This window comes from Panthera tigris, chromosome E3, assembly GCF_018350195.1.
Source record: "Panthera tigris isolate Pti1 chromosome E3, P.tigris_Pti1_mat1.1, whole genome shotgun sequence".
In the NCBI taxonomy this organism is placed as follows: Eukaryota; Metazoa; Chordata; class Mammalia; order Carnivora; family Felidae; genus Panthera; species Panthera tigris.
Window position 1 is genome coordinate 24,189,738 of NC_056675.1, and position 16,455 is coordinate 24,206,192.

Here is a 16,455-nt window from a genome sequence, read left to right on the forward strand (position 1 = left end):
GAGGACAGGAGGTTGAAAATTCTGCGGATAGCTGATTGAGCTCCACTAGGCAGGGTGGAAGACACAGGAAGAGGAAAGTCTAAAGAAGAGCAGGAGAGAAGAGAGTGCAGTATGTGGGGTTCTCCATCCACTTGCTTTGTGATGCTGGCCCAGTGGGTGTGGCTCTTTTCTCACCTGGGACACAGGCATGTGAAGCTACGGCAGCACCCAGCTGTGCATGTTGCTGCATTAACAGATCTCCACAATGGGGCACCCGGGTGGCTCAGTCTGTTAAAAGTCTGACTCCTGATTTCGGCTCAAGTCATGATCTCACAGTCGTGCATCGGTCTCAGTGTGGAGCCTGCTTGGGATTCTCTTTCCCTCTCCCTGCCCCTCGCCCACTTGTGCTCCTCCCATGCTCTCTTTCAAAATAAATAAATAAATAAAACTTAAAAAACAACAACCTTAAAAAAAAACCCAAACCAGATCTGAACAATGATCCTTATTGCCCCCCTCAATGAAAATGAAATGTTATTATATTCCAGCTAGATAGCATTGTATGCCCTCAGTTCTGTGCCTGAAGCCTGCTCACTGCCCTGTTTCTAAAGGAAATTAGCAAAAGAAAGAAAGAAAGAAAAGAAATTAGCAAGTGTTAAAGAAGTGTGAACAACACTAAGAGCAAACACTTGAATAGCACTTATTATGTGTCAAGCACTGTTCACACATTAACTCATTTAATTCTACAAAGGTGTTACTGTCATTACCCCATTTTACTGACAAGAAAACTGAGGCACATGGGGCACCTGGATGGCTCAGTCAGTTGAGTGTCCAACTTCAACTCAGGTCATGATCTCATGGTTCCTGGGTTCAAGCCCCGTGTCTAGCTCGTTGCTGACAGCTCAGGGCCTGGAGCCTGCTTCAGATTCTGTGTCTCCCTCTCTCTCTGCCCCTCCCCTGCTCATGCTCTGCTCATGCTCATGCTCATGCTCATGCTCATGCCTCTCTCTCAAAAATAAGTAAACATTAAACATTTTTTTAAAAAATTAAAAAGAAAGAAAACTGAGGCACAGAGAATTTAAATAGTTTTCCCAAAGTCACACAAGCTGGTATGTGGCACAGCTGAGATTCAAACCCAAGCTCAAGTTAGCTCCAAACTGTGACTATTCTAATAAAGGATTGAGGGAGAACTGATCAAAAGGTAAATTTCTCGTGTGATTTTATGCTAATTAATGTCCTGCCCTTGAACAGCATCAACTAAAATCATGGTCCCCCCCATCTCACATTTAGGGAAACCCTGCTTTACATAGTATGAACACTAGATGTCACTCTCTTCATCTTTCAGGACTCAACTTGACTCCCTGGTTGAGGACTCCGTGCATGGTGGATTGAGAATTCACCTTTCTTCCATTTCACTTGAATTTGAAATAATATATCATGTTTTGGGGCATGGATTTTGTATCATTAATATTTGAAGGTCCACCATTAACATATAGGCATTATAGATTTTGATGGTAGGGCATACTGATCATATAATAAGGTATGTGCTTTACATAGAGAGTCGTAAGCTCTTTACGTTGGGGTGATCCTTTCCATCTTTCCCACTGCTATTAATTTGTGAGGTATAGGAGGTCCCAGCTGTGGCTGATAATTGTATGAGTGGCCCTTGTACACCTGGGAAGTCATGTATTTGACATGAAATTAGATGAAGCAAAGACCCATATTATCAACATCTGAAGTCATTGAAAGAATCCCCCAGAATCTCAAGACTCTACTGACATGTCCTCATTTTCTTTTCATTAAAATTGCTTTCCTATTAGTGACAATACTTGAGAAAAGTAAAATAGGACCATTTTCCTGATTGTTTAATTGCCAGCCTTAAAACTGTATTGTTTTTGGACTGATTATCGTTACAAAGGTATCATCTTTAAACTCTTGTGTAGATGAGGTCGATGATTATAGGCCAGGCTTGTACCTAACAACTCCTGATCACAATAGTTTCTGTAGTAGAGTGAATTCTGAGTTCTAGACACTCTAGCCACCATTGTGGGAAAATATTTCATTGACATGAACTAAAACCTAAAAGTAAGTCTAAAACCACAGTTCTGGTTATTCTAGAAGTTAATTCTCCTGCCATAATGCTCTTGCTCTGATAGCACTTCTGAAATGGATTTTTGGATCTAGGTTTTAGGGAATCCTCACAGAAAGACAAATCTTAGAAAGGGGAATTTTAGAATTACATTCCTTAGTCTTCAGGCTTTGATAATATAGACAATCTTCATATACTCCTGAATATTTAATGATATGGCCAAAAAGGCTATAGAATTTGCATAAAAGCATAGATATGCCTGTCATTTCTAAAGGCAGAGGATGGGTTAGATGGTTAAGCATCTGTCTCTTGCTTTTGGTTCAGATCATGATCTCAGGGTTGCAGGATCGAGCCCTGCATTGGGCTCCATGCTGGGTGTGGAGCCTTCTTGAGAATCTCTCTCTCTCTCCCTCCCTCTCTCCCCCTCTTTCCTTTACCCCTCCCTCCCCCCACTTGCACTCTCATAAACAAACAAACAAACAAACAAACAAATAAAGGCAGAGGATTAGAGATGAATGCTTAACTAATCTTTTTAACCCCAAGATCATATGTGAAGAAAGAAACAACACATTCTGCATTCCCTGACTATGACTTGTAAGCACTGTGACTCACTTAAAGCACTATGGTTTTTACCAGTAAATCCTGTGTCTGGTTAACATTTGTAACCAGTAGTCCATTGTCTGGATTTTGGCTGAGTCCATGGATATCCTTCTGGTCCAAGTGCTTCTTTGAATCTCTGTCATTGTTTCTCCTTACACTACAAAACACACAGTGAGCGATTGATCAATGTCCCAGCACTAGACATTGACTCCACATTGTCAGGTTCTCCAGAGACATTTTTATTTCCCTATGGTAAATGGGAAGGGTTCCTGCAGAGTCCTGATAAGAGGTGGGCTCCAGGTTCATAAGACATTTTACTCTATGTTTCTGGTAGTGAGAAAACTGAAGCCCTTGGGCATAAGATGATGCCATGACCATTTACCCAGTCTCGCTTCAAGACAAGTATTCCCCCATCGACTGTCTTGAACAAAATGTTGTTACTATTGTTTTCATTTGAAAAAATCAAAGATCCTTACCAGTGGTTTTCCAGAAACTTATCATCTTGACCATGGAAGACATGACTAGTTTCTGTAGCCATTATAAAAACACCCAACGCTTATTTTCCTAGAGAGAAAACAGAATACCAGAAAAGAGAAAGATAAATGCAGCATAGAGATAACAGCCTTGGGGTGTCTATAGTCAACTCAATTCTCCTGTCATTCATCCATTTAATAAGTGCTTATTGAACACCTCCTAGGTATCAGGCTTTGTGTGCTAGGTGCTGAGGATATGGTGAACAAGGTAACAGCAGCTTCTCAACTTTAGCACTGTTGACATTTTGGACAGGGTCATTCTTGCTTGTGAGGCTGTGGGATGCTGCTAAGCCTCGACCCACTAGATGCCAATAGCATTCTTGCCTCCCGAATTGTGACAACCAAAATGTCTCTATGGAGGGCCTGGCTGACTCCGTTGGAGGGGCATGTGACTCTTGATCTCAAGGTCATGAGTTCGAGCCCCATGTTGGGTGTAGAGATTACTTCAATAAATAAAACTTTAAAAAAAAAATGTCCCAAGGGGTGCCTGAGTGGCTCAGTGGTTGAGCATCCAACTTTGGCTCAGGTCATGATTTCACAGTTCATGAGTTTGAGCCCTGCATCTGGGCTGTCCGCTCTCAGTGCGGAGCCTGCTTTGGATCCTCTTTTCCCACCCCCCACCCCCACCTCTGTTCCTACCTTGCTCATGCTGTCTCTCAAAAAGTAAATAAACTTGGGGTGCCTGGGTGGCTCAGTCGGTTAAGCGGCCGACTTCAGCTCAGGTCACGATCTCGCGGTCCGTGAGTTCGAGCCCCGCGGCAGGCTCTGTGCTAACAGCTCAGAGCCTGGAGCCCGTTTCAGATTCCGTGTCTCCCTCTCTCTGACCCTCCCCCGTTCATGCTCTGTCTCTCTCTGTCTCAAAAATAAATAAACGTTAAAAAAAAAATTTTTTTTTAAGTAAATAAACTTAAAAAAAAAAAAAAGTCTCTAGGCATGGCCTAATGTCTCATGGAGGAGCACAGTTGTCCCCAGTTGAGAATCACTGAGCTAGATATCTGTCTTTGCCTCAGAGAGCTTACATTCTAGAGGGGGAGACAGATGTTAAAAAATTAAATATAGACGGGGCACCTGGGTGGCTCAGTCAGTTAAGCTTCCGACTTGGCTTAGGTCATGATCTCGCGATTCGTGAATTCAAGCCCCACGTCAGTCTCTGTGCTGACATCTCGGAACCTGGAACCTGTTTCAGATTCTGTGTCTCCCTCTCTCTCTGCCCCTTCCCCGCTCACGCTCTGTCTCTGCTCTCAAAAATAAACATTAAGATTTTTTTTTTTTTTAAATTAGAGTATACAGAAATTGTGGCAAGTGCTAGGAAAGATGTGAACAGGATGATATGATGGAGACTAATCAGGCAAGGGATCTATTTTTGGATAGCTAAGGTCCTCAGTGGCCATGTAAAGAGCATGGTGAGGGCTGAACTGGGTGGAGAGGGCAATGAGTGACCATAAGGACTTTAAGAAGAGAGAGATGAGGGCACATACTGAGATAAGACTGAGTTCTTTTCTTTGTGAACTCCACCTACACTCAAAGAGGTGACCCTGCAGCCTTCTCCTCACAGCTGATCGGCAAGTCAGCAGGGGACAGGAGCAAGATGGATCCATCAGATCCTCCCTGGGAATTCGGAAGTACGAGCTATGGGGCCACCGTGTACATTTAGAAGCAGGAAAAGCCTGTCTTCAGATCAAGAGTAGTGAGTGGTTGTCCCCACCTTGGTTTCCCCAGGGCTATTCTCTCCTGCCCTCTTCCCTCTCTGCCGGCTCCTTCCTGGTCTCCCTTCCAGGCTCGGGCTCCTCTACCTGAGCAGTTAAAGTGGTTTAGGTCGGTGTTCCTTGAGGCTAAATTGTGCACTCTTCCCTTCTCTATCTGCTTTTCCTAGGTGGTCTTACCCTTCCTTGCCCGTGGCTTCAACTACCACCCACATACATCAATGACTCCCAAAATGTATGTCAAAAATCCAGACCTCCCACTCTGACTGCAGACTCGTGTATTCATCGACACTGGATATTTCCTCCTGAAGTGCCTCAAACTCAACGTGTCCAAGACTGAATTCATTTATTCCCTACAGACCAATTGTCTTTTCACTGTTCTCCAGCTGAGAGAACACAGCCACTCTCCATCTATTCACATGGGTCAGAAACCTAGGAATTATTCCTGACACCTCATTCCCCATATCCAATCCATCACCTAATCTTGTTAACTTTCCTTCTCTCAAATCTCTCCACTTATCTGTCTCCAGTGACATTCGGTATCCAGGTCACTGTCATCTCTGCCACAGACAACTGCAGTAGACCCTCACTGGCCTCCCTACATCCCCTCAGACGCCCTCTCCAGACCCCCATCCTGTCTGTTCTCACTGCAGTCAGAGTGAGCTTTTAAAAACACAAATCGAATGTCATATGCCCTCTTCTCCCTAAGGCTTCCCTTCATTTCTAGGATGAAGGTCCTCAAGATGGCATTTGAAGTCTTGCCTGATCTGGCTGCTGCCCAGCTGTACCTCTCCAGCTTTCCCACTTTATTCCTGCTCCCTGCCCCCCTTCTGTGTTCCACAACTCCTCCCTTCAGTTCCTAGAATGGTATACATTTCCTTCAACCACAGGGCCTTTTCATGTGCTGTCTTTGCTCTGGAGCATTCTACCTCCTCCTCACCTCCCCCACTCATTCTTGGTATTGCAGCATAAGTGTCAATTCCTCTGGGAAGTCTTCACCTTCCCACTTCATTTCCAGTTTCTTTGTGTTATCTAAACTTTCATAGATCTGTGCTTTCTTTTGGAATACTTTATTTTTAATTTAGAACGATACATTCATTGGTGTGATTTTTTAAAATTGTGGTGTCTCTCTCCCATTAGACTGTAAGTTACATGAGAGCAGGGACTGGCTAGCAATAAATGTTTGGGGGAGGGGAGGTGAAGGGAGAGGAGGAGGTCAAGAAACTGCCTTGGTTCTGGAACTTCTAAATGGTAATCCCAGGCACCTGTGACAGCTGCCCTCACCTTCTGCTCTTGGCTTCCATGAAAAACCCCGTTCCTTATAATTCCCAATATTTCTGCCGAAGCTAGCTCATTTAGGTGTCTGTTACTTGCAACCAAAAAAACATTGGCCAAGACACAGCAAGTGAGAAACTCCAAATGGAGTTGCAGCTTGAAAAATAAAAGCGTGTGTTCTTATGAAATCATTAAATAAAATAGCCTAGTGATGGTTCGGCAACTTGCTTTTCTCTCTGGGGTTTTTAATCTTTTATTGAGAGGATGCTTTGTCATCTGGGAAGCACCAAGATAATGTGGCAGTGTTAATGCTAAAAAATGTTTAAAAAACAACTGGCTTTCCTTCAGTACGCCTGGCTGAGAGACCAGTGGCAGGGACTGTTGAAATAGAAATGCCTTGTGAACGCTGGATGCCCCACAGTGCTCTGGTTCCTTCTTTTCTGTGAATGATTAACAATCATGAACTCAGAGGCCTACTTGAGGATGGGATTCTAGGGCGATCGATGTGGTCACTGATGGAGAAGGGTGTGGTGTTTCAGAAAGCACCAGAACTTGGGTTTCTTCAATCTGCTGAGTGGAATGGGGTTACTGTTAACTGCTTGGTCTGCTTCAACTCAATTGTCAAGGGGTCAAAGGAAATTGAGAATATCAGAGAGCTTTGTAAATACAGAGTACTATAGAAATGTAGAACAGCATCAGAATAACTTGCTCCTTCTTCAAGCACTTCAGCATAAAGTGATCATTCATTCCACGAATGTTTTTAGGGTGTTTGCGGGGATGCCAGAAAGAGCTGGTACTGGGGAGGCAGAGAGAACTGGACACAGCCCTTACCCTCAGGTCTTTGCTCAAATGAAACCCATTTAGTGACGGCTCCTTTGATTAGCCCATCTCAAAGAGTACCCCCTCCACCCTGCCTTGTTTTCTCCAGAGCCCGTTTTGTTTTATAATCTGACAAGCTCCAAATTTGCTTATTACTGTTTGCCCCCGCCCATCAACCCACTAAAAGATCCACGAGGGCAGGGACTTAGTTACGTTCATTTCTATTAGAATTTCACCCAATCAGTGCCTAGAACATAGTAGCTGGTCAAAAAAAATATCTGACTAAATGTACTCAGGGCAGGTCCAGAGTTCAGACAAAGGTGGGTCACATTACTCTGGGGGACCGGGCTCAGGTGGGGAAGAGAATATGGAAGCTGGCCCTTAGAAGATGGCGTTGTGGGCAAAAGGAGATAGCTCTGGTGAGTGGATAAAAGAAAAGCTCCCCCTAACTTCCCGGTTTGCTAATAGCTGGATTCTCCTAAACATCCAGAAGAAACCATCCCCAGGGTTTGTATTTTGAATGGCCAAATAACTGAAGTCTTGCCCCCATCCAATGCATTTTACATTCTACTGACAGAATGATTTTTCCGACGTGCAGTTGTTCACCTGTTTAGAAACTGCCATGGCGCCTGTGGATAATCAAGCTGAACCTTCTTTGCAAGGTTTACTTTCCCTCAGGACCTGTTCTTACCTCTCCACATCATCTCTTACCCTTCTATGGCCCCTGGCAACCCCTACTTACATACACCTTGCTGTTGCATAGCCTTCTTAGCTCCAGTTGGATCTACTTCTAGAAACGCCCTTTGCCCTTTTTGTTTGACAAGAAAACCCAGCAAGTCTTTCCTGAACCCCATTTGCTGCCTTCCGGTCCCCAGGAAGGAAATCATTTCCTCCCATTGCCACCCGCCTGGGGCTGCCTCATACCAAGTTGTCACCGTCCTTCTCCCAAGCAGCCTGACTCCTTCCTTGCCCAGTGTTGCATCTCCAGCACCTGGAACAGTGCCTGGTTTGTAGGGAGTGGAGGCCTAAGGGCCCAGGCTCCCTAAAGCTTTCTCACTCGGTTCTGAGCTTAGCGTCTGAATGTGCCTCACCCTCTCTTACCACCCTGCCAACCCTGTGACACTCACCCTCACCTGCATTTCTTCATTTATTTCTCCATCTCTGGGAGAGGAGAGGTCTCTGCTTTTCCTGGCTCCCACTTCCTCTAAGCTCCTCCAAGCGACTCCACAGTGAAGCTCGCCCTGCCAGGAAGTGTTAGCTGGTCTCCAAGGTAACAGACTGCACCACTTTAGCCTGAGGCAGGGACAGGGGGGAAAAAAAACCAACAACCAAAAACCAAAAAACCTGCCCTCACCCCAGGGAGGACATTACCACTTTGTCGTTGATAACAACCTCTCCTCTGGCACTCTGCTTCTCTCCACCTTTACAAAAGCCTGGAAGCAGGGTTTGGACTTCTTTTCTATTTCTAGTTTAGACCAGTGCCGAGCCCAGGTTACATCCTGTGGTAGGAACTGAAGACAGATAGCAGAGAGCCTGCAAGGCGCTAGGTCAGGCGTGAAAGGTGGTAACTGTCTCTACTCCTCAGATTCTCTGGGGTCTCCCCAGCACACACCCTGAGAGAGGCCTGGCATTCCTTCACCCCCACCAGGTCTGTCCTCATCCAAACCTGGCTAATACAGCTGCGGGCTCAGTGACCTCTCAGTGTCATAAGATATCGTCCACTGCAGTGGTTCCCAAACCCAGGTGCTCGTGGGTTGTTTGCTAAGAAAACATACATACACTTGCATTTGGGAGACTGGTACAGAACTGTGGTAGAGTGTGGGAACAGGAATCTTTAACAATGGTCCCAGGTGATTGTGATGTAACCAGCCCTCGGCCCATAGTTGGGGACCTCTTCAACTCAACTCCTTTTATGGAAGTCAAGAGAGAAGTGATGTACCCAATGTCTACCAGCTTGTAAGAGGCTAGGAGATCTCTACTTAGTTCATCTAAGTAATTTCTCAAATCACTATCTTCACTTTATGAACCTTTGATTTTATAATTTAGAGCATGTGCTACTTGTGGTAACCATCATACAGCAGAGTACCTCTTCCAATGTTGACACTACTAGTGGCTCCTTTGGCCAGATGGGAAACAACAAATCCCCCCAAAATTGACATTGTTTACCTACCCGTTACTGTGGGCAGAGAGTAGTGTGGCATTTGGAAGGGCATTTCGTCGACACCCAACAAGGCAGGAGAGGAGGGAGATCAGAGAGAGGTAAGGAAATCAGAAAAGGCTGAAAGCAACCAATCAATAGCTAGTCTGTGAACAAGAGGTGAGGGGCCTTGTGTCCACCCTACTGGAAATCCTGGGGGTAGAAGGGGCTGGCTAGCCTTGAGACAACATTTTGGAAGACATGAAGGCCCAAGACATGTAGTTTAATACCCTCACCATTCCCATTGCTCCAGGATACATAGATTTTTTCAACATTTTACAAGAAGCAAAACCCAATACTGAAAGGTCATTGTTACTGACAGAGACAGAGGTCAAGAAATCAGGTATCTGAAAATCAGAGGGAGTTAGAGACCTACTGTTTGGTAGCAACACTTTGAGATGCCAAGGTCTAAGAGGAAATGCATCCTCACTCCAGGGAGAAAGTCTTCCCAGCTCACCAAACTTCGCCATGGCCCGAGTGTGGGATGGACATGAACTACTGCACCATCCAGGCTGGAATAGTTGATGTCTCACTAGTAATAAGTGTAGAAAGATGACAAATGACTAGAGGGGGCTTCTTTTCTTAAAAATTTAAATTAAAAAATTTTTTAAAAATATAATTTATTGTCAAATTGGTTAGCATACAGTGTGTACTGTGTGCTCTTGATTTTGGGGCTACATTCCCATGGTTCATCACTTACATACAACACCCAGTGCTCATCCCAAAGAGTTAGAGGGGACTTCTTAATATTTGGGTCATGAACCCGTGAATGACCTGAGGGTAAACCAATAGCCAGTAGATTTCCTATCAACAAGGTAGCAGGGATCTAGTTAATTGGTGTTCTTTTAAGTGCTACAGAGGGGACAAGATATAGCCTGTGTGGGAAAATTTTCCTGGGTACACAATTCCCAAAAGGGAAACAGTAAAATCAAGGGGTGACGTCATCTAGTTCACCAATCAGTGAAGATACCACGTAGCAAGATTGCAGAAAGTCTGACAATGAGAGGGGAATGATGGAAGATTAAACACAACTTAATAATAACTTACATACTTCTCCCCTCAACAAAACATATAACATTTATAGGTTGTTTCTAAGCAGGACTACCTTTTATGGTTGTTTGCATTCCTCATCCAGAAGAAGCAAACCATAGATTCAGCTGTTCATGTCTGAGCCAAGAAATCATGCAACTGGGACAAGCTATTTTTATTTCCCTTACACTAGCCAGGACAGCAGAGGTAGTCCTCGATTTGAAGTCAGAGAACCTAGGTTTGAAACCCAGATTCAATAGTAACTAGTTACTGAACCTTGGGTAAATTGTTCACCTTGGGTAAATTGATCCATGGTTTTCTGGTCTATAAAATACCACTTCTACTTTACCTTAGGAGGATGATTGAGAGGACATATGGAAAAACACATAGCATGGGAGCACCTGGGTGGCTTAGTTGGTTAAGCGTATGACTTTGGCTCAGGCCATGATCGTACAGGTTGTGGGTTCAAGTCCAACATCAGGCTCCACACCAACAGTGTGCAGCCTGCTTGGGAGTCTCTTTTCCTTTCTCTCTGCCCCTACCCCACTTGTGCTTTCTCAAAAATAAATAAATAAACTTAAAAAAAAAAAAGCATGAATTTAATGTTAGTTTCTTTCTCCAAACTCTTAATTGAATGCCATTATCTCTTAAACACAATATTTAAAAATTTATGAACTGCCTTAATACAGTAGTTGATATGCTTCAGTTAGAATGTTAGTTATCATGATATTTGGGAAGTTTCTGTTACCTAAGACCTGAGTTCATAGCAGCATTATTTGTAATAGCAAAAAACCTGGAAACAACATTGAACATCAAAAAGGGAGGAAGTAAATCAACACACACACACACACACACACACACACACACACACACTACAGCCACTAAAAATGCATAAGATTTATATTTAGTGAACAAAGATGTCCACCATAAGTTAAAAAAAGTAGTGACAGGTATGTATAATATGATCTTGTTTTTGTTAAAACAACTGAACAGGACATACCCATGACACACATATATACAACATGCATATAGACACACATGATATACATATATTGTAAATATAGCAAAATATCTGCAGGAATACCTAATAAACTGTTAACAGTGATAATCTCTGGAAGGTGGGTTGAGGAGGGACTTTTAATTTCTTACAGTTTTTTTTTTTTAATTCTACAAATGTATTACTGTACAAAAAAAAAAAAAAATCCTTTGCCCCAGTTTAGGGTTATGGTAACTTCCATCTCCACAACAGCACTTCAGACAAGAAAATGTTTCTGATGATGTAAAAATGAGGTGAAATGCTAGAGTGGCATGAGTGGGAGTGACACCACAATACGAGTTCACTTTGCTACTAATGACATTAGTAAAATATGAGGTAGTCAAAAGCTTTCTTAGATAAGTGGATGGATTATTTTCTCCTCGAGAACAATTTGTCATCAATTTATCATAATAGGATTTTCTCTGATTGGTTCTTCAACTGCATTTGCATTTTGCCACAGAGATCAAAGCGAAGTAAAAGAATGAGGTTTTAAAAAAAAATTTATTTAAGAAGGGTGCCTGCATGACCCAGTTGGTTAAGCATCTGACTCTTGGTTTTGACTCAGGTCATGATCTTAGGGTTCTTGAGTTTGAGCCCCATGTTGGGGTCCACGCTCACAGTGCGGAGCCTGTTTGGGATTCTCTCTCTCTTCCCTTCTCTTTGCCCCTCCCCCAGTCTCTCTTTCTCTCAAAATAAATAAACTTAAAAATTTTTATCTAATACTTGAATTGTCTAAGGCAAGTAAATTAAATATTTAAACAACATGAAAATAGTGCCAGACCGCATTTATTTTAGTGACTTGCTTTGACAGATAATAGATTGATTTAATGATGACCAAATACAATGGCAGTATTTACTAAAAGGCCATAAAATGGCCAGTTGGGGATAACTACATTTAAAGTGAGATCAAATCCTTGAGTCTATTCATTTTAGCAGAAATAACTAAAACCATCTTGGCAGAACCAAGTCTTTGTGAAACATACCAAATCTGTGGCTTCTAGATAGCTGAGACCCAAAAGCTTGAAAGAAGCCTCCAGAGAGTTATCTCAGGATCAACAGGGTGCTTGCATCATCCTGGTCCTTTTTGCATTAGTGTCCACATGAGAGCACTGTGAATTCAGTAGTAAAGGGTCTTGAGTCCACAAAGGGTCTTGAGTAGTAATGGTCTTAGGTCTTACATCCTAAAGAAACTGGCGTATTACACGGTCAAATACTTACCAATAAAATAACCACACTTACTTATGAAAGGCTGATCTAGGAAAGCCTCTGCTTTTACGAAGGATTTCACTGAAATGATCCTGGCAGACAGGCGATTAGGTCTTTCAAATACAGTTTCATAATTTTTCTTTGTAACCTAGCCCCAAATTTAATTATGATAATTCAGTTCACATGTAAATCACTGTGCCAGGTCTCTAAGGAAAATGAGAAAGCCACATTCCTTGCATTCAAGAGTTTGTAATCCAGTGATCAAGAAGTATTTATAAATAAGAACAGCAGCAATTAACATTTGAACGTTTACTATGTGCCCGGTGCTCTCCTTGTTTTCTCATTTGAACCGACAGTAACCCTACGACATTAGCCCCATTCTATAGGTGAAAAAAACCAAGGCTCACAGAGGCTAAGTGATTTATCAAGGGTCACACAGCTAGAATTTTGGAAGCAGGATTTGAATCCAGGCACTCTACTTGCCCCAAATAAGTTCTTTTACAGAGGTATAAACAAAGAGAGAAAGCACAAAAAACTTAAATATGTTGCAAATATGAGAGGTATTAGGGAAAACTGTGAGAAGGAGGTAGTGCAGCCACAACTAAGACAAAGAGCAGGTGCTGTGAAAGAAGGGAGAATAGCTGGCTTGTCCGCGTAGGATGAAAAGATACAGTGGTAAGACTGTCTCCTCCTAGAACCACAAGGCCACTGTGGAAAAAGAGCAGCCCAACTGTCCATTAGAGTCACCAATCCTAATGCCAGGCTGCGCCAGCGAAGAAAATGAATGGACAAGCAGCTTACGTGCACATTGTATTTGTGTTAATAAAATCATAAAACTACAAAAAAAAAAAAAAAAAAGATACAGTGGTGGGGAAAAAACAAAACTGAAAGCCAGATCATGAAGCTATGTTAACGAAGATGGGACTTCATTCTGCAGATTAGGAATGACAGGAACTCAAAAGAAACGATATGCTTTCATGTTAAGACTATTTTGGCAGAAGTTATTTGGGTGGATCGAAGTAGATCGAAGTTGAAGGAAGACTGGTTCAGATGGCTGTAGACCAGAACAGCTGTCCTAGGTCAACTGCCCAATGACTATTTGTCAAAGGCATTTTCTCCTGGGTTGAGGGCTCTGCTGGTTGTGTGACTTTGGGAAAGTCGGTATACTTTTCTGAGGCCTTGACCTTCATTTTCTTCATCTCGAACAAGTTAACACTGGATATGCTCTTTTAGATTTCATCCAGCTCTACAATCTTATGAGTCTCATGAGAAATCTCTTCTTGAAATTTAATCTTGGGTGGTCATAAGTCTGTGAGTGGAACTGGGACTGAATTGTAGAAAACTTGAATGTGCTTGAAAATGCCATCCCATTGTTTTCTCCTCCTGGGAAAAGAACCAAAACTCTAAAAAAAAGTAATACAGCATTATGCTTTCTATCTTTAATTCCATTTATATATACCTACTTTTACTTTGTTGCTGGGTAACTGTGACCCAGAAGAGTTGACTTTGCATAAGAGGAACCCAGTCCTTTAGTCTTGGTATTTTTCCTAAAATCTTCTCATACGGTGGTTAGAACAGAATTAGTGCAAGACTAAGTCAAAATGTGTTTTTGGACTCATGTTATTATGGTTTTTGTTGCTGTTGTTTTTTAAGGAGGCTCTATGCTCAACATGGGGCTTGAACTCACAACCTTGAGATCAAGAATTGTATGCTTTACCGACTGAGCCAGTCAGGTGCCTTCATGTTACTGTTTTTAAAGCCAGTCTGTTTTTTCCTAAATTATTACCAAAAAGAAGGAAAAGTGTTTTCTCCCGCTGTCTTATAAGTTCAGTGGAAGTCTACTATTACAATTTCCAATTGATCTATCGATTAATATTTACGGAACTCTTCAAATAACTGTGTTATACATCAGGATAGATTTGGATGGTATAAAGATAGGGTGATCAGCTCATCCCTTTTGCACGGAACTTTCCCAGTTATAGGCCTGAAAGTCTCATGTCCCAGGGAACCCCTCAGTCTCAGGCAAATGGGGATGACTGGCCACCCTAAGAAGATAAGATGTCTTCATGATCCAGAACTCAAGGATGTCCAAATCCTATCTTGTCTTTATCTTCATACTCCCCATGAGGCTCCTGTAAAGGCCATATAAAGGAGAAACAGCAGCAAAGAGTAAATGCAGCGCTTTATTTGATTATTAGCTATTACTCAGCTGGGCTTATCCCAAGACCCCTCGAGAAAGGTGCAGTAAAGCTGTGATGGAGCACATGGTTGAGTCTAGAGACTCTGTACTCTCCTTCAACCCCAATCTAAAAATCTTAGAAGATCCTTTGGCCTGCAGTGAAGTAGAAACAGAAGCAAAGATGAATGGCTTAGGTCTATGTGTGAGGAAGAAACACAAGACGGCTGGCTTTGAGGGCCTTGGCTCAGTAGATCTCTCCCAGTCCATAAAAATATGATGCAGAAGAGAAAGCCACATACATGTGTATATGTGTTTTTTTTTTTTTTTTTTTTTTTACTGCTGAGTGACTCTTCTTATTGGTAAATATGGCCTCATCTACACTCTAGAATAATGGCATCTCTTGCCAAGGAAGGAGCTGGGAGCAGGAGTGTAAAAAGAGACAGAGACCTTCCCCCTGCCCGATGCTAAAACAAAACAAAGAGGCACGACACTGTCACTGTGTGAATAGGTAAAACCTCTGTAAGAATTCAACTTCTGAAGTAAAATCTTAAAATCAAAGCTTATTTCAAAGCAATAGAAGCCTTTTTAGTTTCTTTAGTAGACAATTTATTTTGATAAACTTGCTCAATAACAAAAATACAAGTGAAGAAAATTATGTTCATTTTATACAGTTTGTATTAACAATTTGTTTTGAAATTATTAATTGAAAAATGTTATAACCAATTAGAAAACAATTCTTAATAAAATTTGGGGTAATATACAGACCTTGATCACAAACTCTAAAATCTCTTGAGGTGATACAACTAGTTAAGTCCTGTGTAGGGAATGCAACCTACACAGGCCATGTTTTTCCTTCATATATTTTTATCCTTCAAAAATTAGTTCTGAAAGACAGCTTACTGTTTTGAATTGTGAATGTAAATTTAATTTTTAAAAGAAGATCAAAGCAGGTTGATAAAACAGTTACTACAATCAGAGTAACTTGTGGCTAGTAGTCTTTTAATAAAGACAAAATAAATGCAACATGTTCTTCCCATGAAGCCCACGATGCGAAATGATAGCTAAGAGTATATCTAAAGTTAGTTTCCAATACTTTTTCAGGGCCTTTCCTCTAAATCAATAGATTGTATGTCACCAGGACTGTTTATTATTTTACTTAAGAGATTAAACAGTGAATTCACAGAACATCAAGCAGGGATATCAAAGCTTTAGGCAGAAGGGTAAAAACCAATGAAGTGTTTTGGTCATTTAGAACATTAAAAAAAAAAAAAAAAAAAAAAAAAAGAGGAGCCATTCTTCAAAAACAAAACAAATGGAAGAGAAAATAGGATAAGAAGTATAAGAGTCAGAAAAGTTACGTACACACATTAACAACATAGAACATGGATTACCTTTGGGAAAAATCATACTGAAATGTTTGCTTTTAATGAATCCAAGATTTTTCATGTTTACAGATGCTTAGGCATGTTCAATAGGAGCTTCCAAAAATTTCAAACTAATTAAGTCTTGTGCAAATAAAACCTATAAACAGTTTTCAGCAGATTTTACAGTGATGTTCTTAGGTCTGAGAAGAATGCGCACACTCTAAAAACAATGTAACAGACAAAAGTTTGACAAATGATTGCACCATAAAACAGTGTTTTATATACAGTTTACAAGATATGATTTCCTGCTATAAATTAATATCGTACTATGTAGTACTTATTATAGTGATCTTTTTAAAAAGCAACTGCTGACAGTTGTCTATCTTTTCACTTACAGAATTTATAGAATTTTAAATGAATGAATCCATTTCATTGTTTGGTCTGGAAGA

At 41.6% G+C, this 16,455-nt stretch overlaps 1 protein-coding gene across 10 annotated transcripts in view; it reads right to left on the reverse strand.

The window, feature by feature from the left end:
- VWA3A (von Willebrand factor A domain containing 3A) overlaps positions 1-8,839 on the reverse strand; it is a 61,322-nt gene extending 52,483 nt beyond the window's left edge. Inside the window, exons 1-4 of one of the 10 annotated variants that reach the window (XM_042972141.1) lie at positions 8,775-8,839; positions 8,129-8,236; positions 3,142-3,229; positions 2,699-2,822 (exon numbers count right to left, since the gene is read on the reverse strand). In XM_042972141.1, the coding sequence (XP_042828075.1) occupies positions 2,699-2,822; positions 3,142-3,203 (186 nt within the window). In that variant the 5' untranslated portion in view covers positions 3,204-3,229; positions 8,129-8,236; positions 8,775-8,839. Of the gene's footprint in view, positions 1-2,698; positions 2,823-3,141; positions 3,230-7,919; positions 7,987-8,122 lie in introns of all 10 variants that reach the window. The other 9 variants (XM_015538355.2, XM_042972140.1, XM_042972138.1 and 6 more) reach the window with 9 other exon arrangements.
- Positions 8,840-16,455: the final 7,616 nt, after the last annotated feature.